The sequence below is a fragment of the Grampus griseus genome, assembly GCF_964374135.1.
Source record: "Grampus griseus genome assembly, chromosome: 2".
In the NCBI taxonomy this organism is placed as follows: Eukaryota; Metazoa; Chordata; class Mammalia; order Artiodactyla; family Delphinidae; genus Grampus; species Grampus griseus.
The window spans coordinates 171820084-171832173 of record NC_139018.1 but is presented as its reverse complement, the minus strand read 5'-3'; the positions used below and the strand labels follow the sequence as shown (position 1 = coordinate 171832173).

General features: G+C 35.4%; 1 protein-coding gene across 2 annotated transcripts in view; it reads left to right on the top strand.

Moving 5' to 3' along the window:
• The window catches only part of TRDMT1 (tRNA aspartic acid methyltransferase 1), a 59810-nt gene extending 48208 nt beyond the window's left edge, over positions 1–11602 (top strand). For both annotated transcript variants that reach the window (XM_082649638.1, XM_082649637.1), the window contains 4 exons: positions 59–417; positions 3036–3093; positions 4144–4273; positions 11216–11602. In XM_082649638.1, the coding sequence (XP_082505764.1) occupies positions 59–417; positions 3036–3093; positions 4144–4273; positions 11216–11316 (648 nt within the window). In that variant the 3' untranslated portion in view covers positions 11317–11602. The remainder of the gene's footprint in view (positions 1–58; positions 418–3035; positions 3094–4143; positions 4274–11215) is intronic.
• The last annotated feature ends 488 nt before the right edge of the window (positions 11603–12090 follow it).

Genomic DNA, 12090 nt, shown 5'->3' with positions numbered 1-12090 from the left:
TATGTCTTTTATTTTTAAGAAAGCTTTTGAGAGTTTGTGTATTTTTACTTAATGCCAGGTACTGATGGAGTTCCCCCAAACTGAATCTGAACATCCACAAAAACATACGATAGATGCAGAAAAGAAAACTGAAGAAAAGAAAATTGAAGAAAAGAAAATTGAGCCAAATATTTGCTTTGATAGCAGCACACAATGTTCTGGAAAAGAAGCCATTCTTTTTAAGCTTGAAACTGCAGGAGAAATTGACAGGAAACGTCAACAGGACAGTGATCTCTCTGTGCGAATGCTAAGAGATTTTCTTGAAGATGACGTTGACATGAATTCATACTTTTTACCGCCAAAGTCATTGCTGCGATATGCTCTTTTGTTAGACATTGTTAAGCCCACATGCAGAAGGTCCACATGCTTTACAAAAGGGTAGGTTTTAAAGAGTCTCTGTTCGTGGCATATCCAAAATAACCAGGTTTTCATAACTATTGTTTCTCTTAGTTCTTCTAAATGTTTCTGCTGGAATGATTTTTTTTATAAAAAAATGTTTCTGCTGGAATGATTTTTTTCACCCTTCATCGCCTGCTTCCGTGTTCCAGTAGAATGCACAAGTGAAAATTCCTTCTGGCAGAACATGGTGTGCACAACCCACAACAGTGCTCATAGAAGACACTGCCATCGTTTGGTGACCTTCATAGGAGCTTAATTACCCACAGTGGAGACATGGTTTCTATAGATGGTGAATTGCTAATTGTTTAGCACCTTTCTTTTTATGGTACCTCAAAAATTTCTGTCCACTTTCATGATCAATGTACAAGAAGAAGTTAAATTTTAATATGAAGAAATAACATTGAATGTCCTGGAGCACATTATAGCATATTTAACTTTTATTTAGTTTTTTGAATTAGTAGTATATTCTTATAGTTCAAAATTCAAAAGGAACTAAGATTGTAAGACTCCCTTCCAATTCTGCCTCTTGTTCATCCAGTTTCCCTCCCTACGTGCAACCGATGATTTCAGGTTACTCTCTAGTCTTCCAGAGGTATTGCATGTGAGGTGTGTTTAAATATACATGTATATTTTTACCCCCTCCTTTAAGTAAATGGTAACATACTATATTCATTATTATGTGCACTTTTTTTCATTGTGCAGTATAATTTGGATATTATTACCTATGGGTGCTTAAAGAACTTTCATATGTTCATAGTATAGGTATATCATAATTTCTTTTACTGGTTACCTGTTGATGGACATTTAGGGGACATCCTTTGGATTATTTCTCAAGAAATAGTGTTTTTCAACTTTTTTTTTTTTTTTTTTTTTGCGGTATGCGGGCCTCTTACTGCTGTGGCCTCTCCCGTTGCGGAGCACAGGCTCCGGACGCGCAGGCTCAGCGGCCATGGCTCACGGGCCCAGCCGCTCCGCGGCATGTGGGATCCTCCCGGACCGGGGGCACGAACCCGCGTCCCCTGCATCGGCAGGCGGACTCTCAACCACTGCGCCACCAGGGAAGCCCCTCAACTTTTTTTTTTAAACCTAGGAAGAAGGGGGGAAATTAGACCCTTCAAGAAAAATTTGTAAAAGGTCCATCCCTACCCCTGTTTGTTAATTTCACTGAAGCTCTTTTGATAAGTAGTTGTATGATTTAAAAATTCAAGCCTTCGGGCTTCCCTGGTGGCACAGTGGTTGAGAATCTGCCTGCTAATGCAGGGACACGGGTTCGAGCCCTGGTCTGGGAGGATCCCACACGCCGCGGAGCAACTAGGCCCGTGAGCCACAACTACTGAGCCTGTGTGTCTGGAGCTTGTGCTCCGCAGCAAGAGAGGTCGCGATAGTGAGAGGCCCGCGCACCGCGATGAAGAGTGGCCCCTGCTTGCCACAACTAGAGAAAGCCCTCGCACAGAAACGAAGACCCAGCACAGCAAAAATAAATAAATTAATTAATAAACTCCTACCCACAACATCTTCTTTAAAAAAAAAAAAAAAATTCAAGCCTTCTCTCTTTACCTACTAGCTAGTTGTCTTGCACAAGACACTATGCCCCCGACGTAATCATACCAGGCTCACCCTGACTTTATCATACCCTGCCCTTGTACTTTCAGGGGAATGGGTTTATTGCTTTCCATTACCTTAAAAGACTTCACTCAGCTGTTGTGTATTTCCAAGTCTGCTAGGTTCTGTTTAGGACTCTCATAAAACAGGGGTTATCAATTTTGTAATAAAAAACAAATTTGAAATTCTTTTATAATTATAAAAATGGTATAAAAGAAGCCTTATTGTAGAAGTCTACTTTAGTGTAGATAATATAAACACACACACACACACACACGTGATATATAAGAAAACAGCTTTTCTTTGATGGTGACTTTCTCTAATTTCTATTTTAAATTCATCTATTAGGAAAAAATGTCAAACAGCCAGCTTGGCAATGATCTTAGGGAAAGAAATATTACTAATACCTTGCATTTCTATAGTGTTTGGTATTTTTAATACATTTTTAACAATAGTCTGATTGTTTTATGATAAAGAGTAAAAACATACAGTGTTACAGTAAGAGGCAGATGCACGTTTGGTGGGCCTGAGTTTGTCATGAGACTGGAGAGTACGGTTTTGGGTTCATGAGAAGAAATGATGGTTCAGGCATTATAAGAAAAGAGCAGCAATTTATTTTCACCTACATAACATTTGGTCTAATGTGGCAGGGATGTCAGTATTGAATAGCATTTAGATATAAAGTCATAACAAATGCATACTTTCTATGCATTTAAATGTGATGAACATTTAAAAAATGACAATAATGTATATGCAGACTAGTATTTATACAACAAAAACTATGCCAAGTTTAGTGTCTGAGAATTTTCAACAGACTGATCTTATGTCTTTCACCTGGTAAGTTTTTTAATTACAAAGCATATTTATGTGATATTATTTAGAATATTTCAGAAGGATGTATTAACAACTATGTAAGATTGATTCAAGAAATATTTAAGAAATTTAGCGTTAGCAAATATATTAGATGCTACAAAATATTTGTGTTAATTTTTTAGTTATGGACGCTACATAGAAGGGACAGGATCTGTGTTGCAGACTACAGAGGATGTGCAGGTACTATGCATGCTGCAGAACTAAAATATTTGAAAATTATTTTAAATAAAATTATCTTTAATACTTAAAATTTGAGAATGTTAAAATAAGTTTACATGTTCAACTGGGATGAATATGTGTATATAATAATTATTTACTATAGAATAAATCTTCTTGTTGCTAGATATGAGTATATGTACAAAAAGTGTTTTATGTTTTTACTTTCTTTTTTTTCTTCTTACCTTTTGTTTTTCTTTCTATTCCATAAAGAGTAATTTGAAATGCAGAGTACAGTACTTAATGTTCTCTAAAATTATGCATAAATATCTTAGTATTGGAGCCTTCCTTTGGAGCACATACTATAAAAATGCCTGTTAGGGAAAAAAATCTATATTTTAGGAAGGCTTTTTATTAATACTTCAATTGCTAATTCTTTACGGTATCATGGTTGAATACAAGCTTGATATATTGAAAGTTTTATATACTTCTGAATAATTTTGAAGTGAAATCACATTATCTTCTTTTATGCTGATTTAAACTCTTACTGTTAATAAAATTTACCCTTGCTAAAAACCCTATCAGAGACAAACGAATGTCTGGATTTGAGAAGTCATATTTATTAAATATATTTTATCATTTTAAGAAAATATCTTAATTTGATAAAATTGGTCATAAATAGTAAACATTTTAATGGCTGCTTATTTGCTTTGTAAAATCGACTTATTGGTTGACCAAGTTTCTTTTTTGTATCTTTCACTACATTTCTTTTATGTTATATTGTCATTTATTATTTCTATTCTTATGAGTTAATTTTTGAGGGACCAAAAATGACAGATACACTGAGAGTATCCTGATCTATTCAGCATTAAGGTTTTGTTTGTTTTCTGAGTTTACCTGGCCCTTGATGAGCCAGTTACACAGTTCATTGCACAGAGATGTTTTTACCCTGTGCTGCCATGTGTTACAGAAGACTATGTCCATCATTTTTAAACTGTCTCACAATAGACGATATTATCTTAACAAGTCTAATTGCACTCTACTTTATTAGTTATTTTGGATGTTTTCCTACAGATTGAGAATATCTACAAATCCCTTACCAATTTGTCACAAGAAGAAAAGATAACAAGATTGTTAATGCTTCAACTTCGATTTTTCACTCCTAAAGAAATAGCAAATCTCCTTGGATTTCCTCCAGAGTTCGGTATGTGGGATACATGCAGACCCCAGCTTTCACTGATTAAAGGTCTCAAAATTCATTAGGGACTCGTGCATAGTTTATGAATAAACCCTTGCCCAGACGGATGTGAGAGCGCTTCCTTTCCTGATGGTGCCATCTTTGACATCTTCCTTCCCTCCTGTGTCTGCTTTCTTCATAACCTGCCCCAGTTCATTCCCTTCAGACTCAGTTCCCCTTCTCCTTTCACTCCAGTAATGGTTCCAGGTGCTTTGCAGGAACAGAAGGGCCAAATCAGCAATTCCTCACTTCTCCCTACAGATGGTTGTTAATAGCATCTCTTTCTCGAATTTAGTTTTTTGCTTCTAGGAGTACTATTCGAATAACCTCACACTAGATCTTATGAAAGAATGCCTAGAATTGTCTTTGTTTTAATGAAGAAATTAACAGGCAATTGAGGAATTTATTTTTGTGTGGTGGGGAGGTATGTATTTGTACTTCTACTCCTCGGAGATAACACTCTTATCAATTATATAATTGGTATAATTGATTCCTTCCCTACAAGGTTTCAGTGGAGAAAAGAAAAAGTGGAGAGGTGGTCTAGAAAGGAACTTTCCTAATGGAAAGTAAGGGTGACTCAGGAGCACAGATGCCAGAATTGACACGAAATTAGGGAATCTGAAGATGGACTCTCAAGAAAAATGAAGATACCACTGCCAAGGGAGAAAGACAAGTAATGAGGAAAGCCAGGGATTGTTGCTATTAAGAGACTGGACACAGCGCCTTTGCTTCTTAGAGCACCCCGCCCCTCCCTGGTCCCGCTTCCTTGGCGCTGCTGCTCTTGCTGTGTGGATGCCATCGGTTTCCTGGGCTGCGGTGGGTGTGCTCCTAGTACCTGGCTCATGGGAAGGGAGAGACACAGACCTCCCTCACATGCTTCCAGGGCTGCACAAGGAGGAAATGTGCTTTTGATAACTGATTGGGAACTTGAATGCAGAAAAGCCAAACTTCGCTAAACCTAATGTTGTTGTAATATTAATACAGTCCTAAAACATAGACCATGTTTTAAAATCTAAATAATGGATTTACAGTTGAGGTTTGGAAAGCATCTTTTTGTACATTGGGAACAAACTGCCAACAGAATTTGACTACCCTCTTGGTAATTGATTCTCCAAGCATAGTCACAGCAACCAGGTTTATTTTGTACTCTCTGCCTTTTTCTTGGTGATCTCATTCAGTCTGAAACATCCCGGGGAGTGTGTTTTAAGAAAACATAGACTTTCCGTGTCTTAGTTTATGTCACAAAGTGAGTGAGAACATCAGTGAAACAAAGAACTGAGAATTGGACTCAGGAATTTAATTCCCAGTCTACTGTTGTGGTTACTTTTTTTTTTCCTTCATATTTTAGGATGAGCAATCAAAGGTATTTTCTGTACTACTACAGAGAGAAAAGAGATTTACTGTCGAACAGCAACTCATTTCTAAGTTTTATTTGAGTGCTTATTTTTTCAAGCAGTAGCAATCACTTTGGTAATAGTGAAATGTAGCACAGACCCCAGAGTCAGACTGACTGAGTGTGAATCTTAGCCCTACTGAAGCCACTCTCTGCCGTAGTTTATGCATCTGTAAAATGGGGATAATTATAGCACCGACTTCATAGAGCTGTTGTAACAGTTAAGTGAGTTAACGTATGTCACATGCTTACAACCTATCTGACACATAATATAAAATTCGTGCTTTTATATTTTAAATGGTAGATGTTATAGCCTTTACTTCATAAATATTTTTTCTCAGTATTTAAAAATATCTAAGGGGTAAAATAGGATTTTTCGAAGTTCTCTGAAAATATATGTATAATACATGGGAGAAAGCCTTTTTCATTGCTTTACGTATTTTATTTTTTTTTTATTTTTTTTCGGTACGCCGGCCTCTCACCATTGTGGCCTCTCCCGTTGCGGAGCACAGGCTCCGGACGCGCAGGCTCACGGGCCCAGCCGCTCCGCGGCATGTGGGATCTTCCCGAACCGGGGCACGAACCCGTGTCCCCTGCATGAGCAGGCGGACTCTCAACCACTGCGCCACCAGGGAAGCCCTACCTTATTTTAATATGTGACATATGTGTATAGTCAGTGCCCTGCTGTCACCACTGAGCAGCCCTGTGACAGAACTGTCCTGCACGTGTGCCTCTGACGTCACGGACCTTGGGTCCAAAATGGGCGTTCTTTGAGTTGCTTGTCCACCGGCCATGACGGATTCGCATTGACTCTCCCACACATTTTGCCCTGGTTCTCTCTGTGGCCAGTGGCACGCATTCATGAGACAGCAGGCTTTGGAAGAGACAGACACTAACCGACACTTACTGAATAAAAGCTGCTCTCTTGACCTTGTTAATTCTAGGTTTCTTTGCTTTTGAGGATTATTATTTTTAATGTACCTAAGTTTTTAAAAAGTCACCTTTTAACTTTACAAAATTATGTAATTCTTTCCACAAGTGAGTTTAGATTTTAATATCTATGTATAAAATACACACATGCATGTGTATATATGTGTTTGTATATATATATAACTTTTACAAATCTGACTTGTTTGTTTTCAGACATCTCTTCCCCTCTGATATAATCTTGGTATCTCAAGGCATCGTCCTAGGGGTAGTCTAAAAGTTTGTAGGTATTTCTACCTCTGGCTACTTTGAAGTAAATAATTTGAGATGACTAATGTGCTTGCCTAAGACATATTATCTTTATAATAGCAATTTTATGATCATGCTCAATTGCAAATATCATTTTATTATGGTAATCACTGTTATTTTATTGCAGTAAGTATAATGTCTAGTGTTGATGAAGCAACTTTATCAGGTTTTGAAATTTTGCTATTTCTAATTCTCTTTAATTATTTCCTTTATTACCTGATTTGCTTTTCCTATATTTAATTGCTATGCCAAAGGATTCTGAATGTGAAATTCTGGAATTGTAACTAAGATTCTGGCATCCACTCTTACGCATGGACAGTCTTTTACGGTGGTATGTGCAAGATTTTATTCCAGCAAATATAGTATCTGTGGGCCCTTTTGTTTTGCAAAAGAATGTAGCAAATTGAACTTCAGTATGAGAATGTCAGTTTGTGGAAGCAGAATGTAAAAAAGCAACTCTGAGGGACTTGTATCCAGAATATATAAAGAACTCTTATGACTCAACAATAAAAAGAAAAATAATCCAGTTTAAAAGTGGGCAAAGGATTTCAATAGACATTTCTCCAAAGAAAATAGATAAATGACCAATAAGCACATGAAAAGATGTTAAATATTATTAGATATTAGGGAAAGGTAAATCGAAACCACAGTAAGATACCACTTCACAAAAAGACAGACAATAACAGTGTTAACAAATTGTGGAGAAATCAGGTCCCTTGTACACTGTTGGTGGCAAGATAAAATGGTGCAGCTGCCTTAGAAAGCATTCTGGCAGTTCCTCAAATGTTAGACACAGAGTTACTGTATGACCCCACAATTCCACCCCTAGGTGTATATCCAAGAGAACTGAAAAAAGCTTAACACATACATATATACGTACGTACATGTTCATAACATCAATGTTTATAATAATCAAGAAGTAGGGAAAAAGCCCAGATGTCTATTAATGAATGAATGAATAAATAAAATGTGGTATATCCATAAGATAGAATATTATTCAGACAGAGAGAGGAATGAACTATTGGTGCATGTTATGAGCCATTTTTTCCCTCGGATCAGATAATTTTTACTGATGTGCTTGATGTTTGAGTTACACTATATTTTATAGTCGTATTATACAACATACATAATATTGTTAATACATAATGTTATTATAAGGACTAAGATATTAAACATAGAATACTTTGCTTTTAAAAAACATTCCAGAATCAACACGCATGAACCTTGAAAGCACTACGCGAAAGCAGCCGGAGACAAAAGACAACATATTGTATGGTTCCATTTGTATGAAGTGTTCAGAATAGGCAATCTCTAGAACGGAAAGTAGATCAGTAGTTGAGGGGCAGGGAGGGGACATGGAGAGTGACTGCTAATGGGTGCCAGCATTCTTTTTAAAAAAAATTTGTATTGAAGTATATAATTAACATATAGCATTGTATTAGTTTCAGATGTACAACATTACAACATAATGATTCAACATTTGTATACATTGCAAAATGATCACCCACCATAATAAATCTAGTTAATATCCATTACCATACATCGTTACAAAATTCTTTTTTCTTGTGATGAGGACTGTTAAGACCTCTCCTAGCAATTTTCAGATATGCAATACAGTATTGCTAACTATAGTCACCATGCTCTACATTATATATCCCCAGGACTTATTTATTTTTATAACTGGTAGTTTGTACCTTTTGACCCATTTCACCCTTTTTTCCCCCACCCGTGCAACCACCAATCTGTTTTCTGTATCTATGACCTTGGTTTTTTAAATTTGTTTGTTTGCTTGCTTTGGTTTTTAGATTCCACATATAAGTGAGATCATACAGTATTTGTCTCTCTGACTTCGCTTGGTATAATGCCCTCAAGGTCCTTTTCATTCTTTTTTATGGCTGGGTAGTATTCCATGGTGTGTGTATGTGTGTGTGCATTTTCTTTTTTCATTTACCCATCGATGGACACTTAGGTTGTTTCCATATCTTGTCTGTTGTAAATGATGCTGCAATGAACATGGGGGTGCACATATCTTTTCTACTTAGTATTTTTGTTTTCATTGGATAAATACCCAGGGTGGAATTGGTGGATTATATGATTGTTCTATTTTTAATTTTTTGAGGAACCTCCATACTGTTTTCCATAATGGCTGCACCAATTTAAATTCTCACCATCAGTGCATAAGAGTTCCCTTTTCTCCATGTTCCTTCCAGCTCTTGTTATTTCTTGTCTTTTGGATAATAGCCATTATAACAGATGTGAAGTAATATCTCATTGTGGTTTTTATTTGCATTTCCCTGATGATTAGTGATGTTGAATATCTTTTCATGTGCCTATTGGCCCTCTGTATGTCTTCTTTGGAAAAATTTTTATTCAAGTACTCTGCCCATTTTTTAATCTGATTATTTATTGTTTTGCTGTTGAATTTTATGACTTCATTATATAATTTGGGTACTAAACCCTTATCAGATTTATGATTTGGAAATATTTTCTCCTGTTCAGTAGATTGCCATTTCATTTTGCTCATTATTTCATTTGCTGTACAGAAGTTTTTTAGTTTGATGTAGTCTAAGTTGTTTATTTTTGCTTTTGTTGCCTTTGCTTTTACAGTCAGATCCAAAAAACCATGGACAAGACTGATGTCAAGGAATTTACCACCTACGTTTTCTTCTAGGAGTTTTATGGTTTGAGGTCTTATGTTCAGGTGTTTAATTCATTTGGAGTTAATTTTTGTGTATGGTGTAAAATAGTGGTACAGTTTCATTCTTTTGCATGTATCTGTCCAATTTTCCCAACACCATTTATTTAAGAGACTTTCCTTTCCCCATTGTATATTCTCAGCTCCCTGTCATAAATTAATTAACCACATATGTGTGGGTTTATTTCTGGGCTGTCTATTCTGTTCCTTTGATTTCTGTGTCTTTTTATGCTAATGTCATACTGTTTTGATTACTTTAGCTTTGTAATGTAGTCTGAAGTCAGGGAGCATCGTGATGCCTCCAGCTTGGTTCTTCTCCCTCAAGGTTACTTTGGCTACTTGGGATCTTTTGTGATGCCATAGGAATTTTAGGATGTGGTTTCTATTTCTGTGAAAAATGCCATTGGAATTTTGATAGGGATTGCATTAAATCTGTAGGTTGCTTTGGATAATATAGACATTTTAACAATATTAATTCTTCCAGTTCATGAGCATGGAGTACCTTTATTTGTGTCTTCAATTTTTTCATCAATGGTTAAATTTATTCCTCAGTATTTTATTCTTTTTGATGCGACTGTAAATGGGATTGTTGTCTTATTTTCTCTTTCTGATAGTTTGTTGTTAATGTACAGAAATCAGCAGATTTCTATATATTTATTTTGTATACTGCAACTTAATTCATTTATTCTAACCACGTTTTGATGAAGTCTTTAGAGTTTTCTATGTATAATATCATGTAATTTGCAGATGGTGATAGTTCTACTTCTTCCTTTCCAATTTAGATTCCTTTTATTTCTTTTTCTTGCCTAATTGTTCTGGCTAGGACTTCTATACCATGTTGAATAAAAGTGGCAAGAGTGGGTATCTTTGTCTCGTTCCTGATCTTAGAGGAAAATTTTTAGCTTTCATTATTGAGTATGATGTTAACTGTGGGCCAGCTTTCTTTCTGAGGTGATGAAACTGTTCTGACATTAAATAGTAGGGATGTATGCAAAACTCTGCAACTATACTAAAAACCACTGAATTGTACCCTTTAAAAAGGTGCACTTTAGGGAATTCCCCAGTGGTCCAGCAGTTAGGACTCCTCGCTCTCACTGCCGAGGGCCCAGGTTCAATCCCTGGCTGGGGAACTAAGATCCCACAAGCCATGTGGCATAGTCATAAATGAATGAATGGATAAATAAATAAATAAATAAGTCTCCCTTTAAAAGAAAAACTGCATTTTATAGTATGTGAATTCTGTCTCCTGAAGGTTGTTATTAAATAACTGAAATAATGGTAGCCACTGCTTTTCCTAAAGTGTACTAGTGCTCAGATTTCTATTAGTTCTGTGGATGTTATGTGTGTACATGTGTGTACTGAGCAAATATGATAAGTGATATGATAATATCACGTTGTGTAAGCAATGAAATGTTATATAATATTTTTGGCTCCAAATTCTCATTTGTTACTTGAACTTCATGGATACCTTAGGGACTTATTTATGTAAATAACCACGCTGCTTTTACTAAAGAATACATCCTTTTATCTCTGGAAGTTAATATTGCAAGTGATTGTATTATAAATTGTTACCTTTCTTTTCTAGGATTTCCTGAGAAGACAACAGTCAAACAGCGTTATCGTCTACTTGGAAATAGTCTCAATGTGCATGTAGTAGCTCAACTAATCAAAATCCTATGTGAATAATTTTTAAGTAACTCTGAAAGATGGTGGCAGTATTCCATTATATCCAGATAATAACTCTGAAATTCTTTTTTGAATTAATTTTGACAAAATTCAACTAAATTATCTTATTCTCTCGTTAATAAGAATTTGGATTTATCAGGAAAATGCCGTTTTGTTTCCTTAAGTTTATATTACTGTGTTTTGTAAGGTGAAAATTATTGTTATTCTTTAGGAGAATATCTTTTTATATGAAATTGTTAAATATATATGTAAAATATTCCCTTTATAATATTACGGTATAGACAAATTTGGGAACATTAGAATTTTAATGTCTACATGAATATTTTGTAAAGTGTCATAACAGGTGTACTATATGAACTTGAGAAACTGTATATTGTGTATGTTAATTAAAGAAGTTGCTTTATGAATCTATTACTTTTTTAAAATAATTCTTCCTGTTTCTAAAATGATGATTCTAATTCTGCCCTGTTTAAAATATTGAGTGTTTTACTTAATTTCAATTTTTTAAACATTCCTTTATTTTATCTAAACAAATGTGTATAATATTTTAGACCAAATTATCATCATTTACCTTATACAACAGTCTGAAGAAAATCTCAGAAATAGTAATGCTAATTCTTGATTACCTCTCTATCGGTATGCCATAGAAAGTGTAGGTGCACATTATTTAATTATCTTTAATTCTACTTCCTTCTGAAAGACAAAACTCACTGTCCCTTTTTCATTTATACGTACCTACCTGTAGTTTGCTATCTTCAGAGCTTCCTTTTGTCT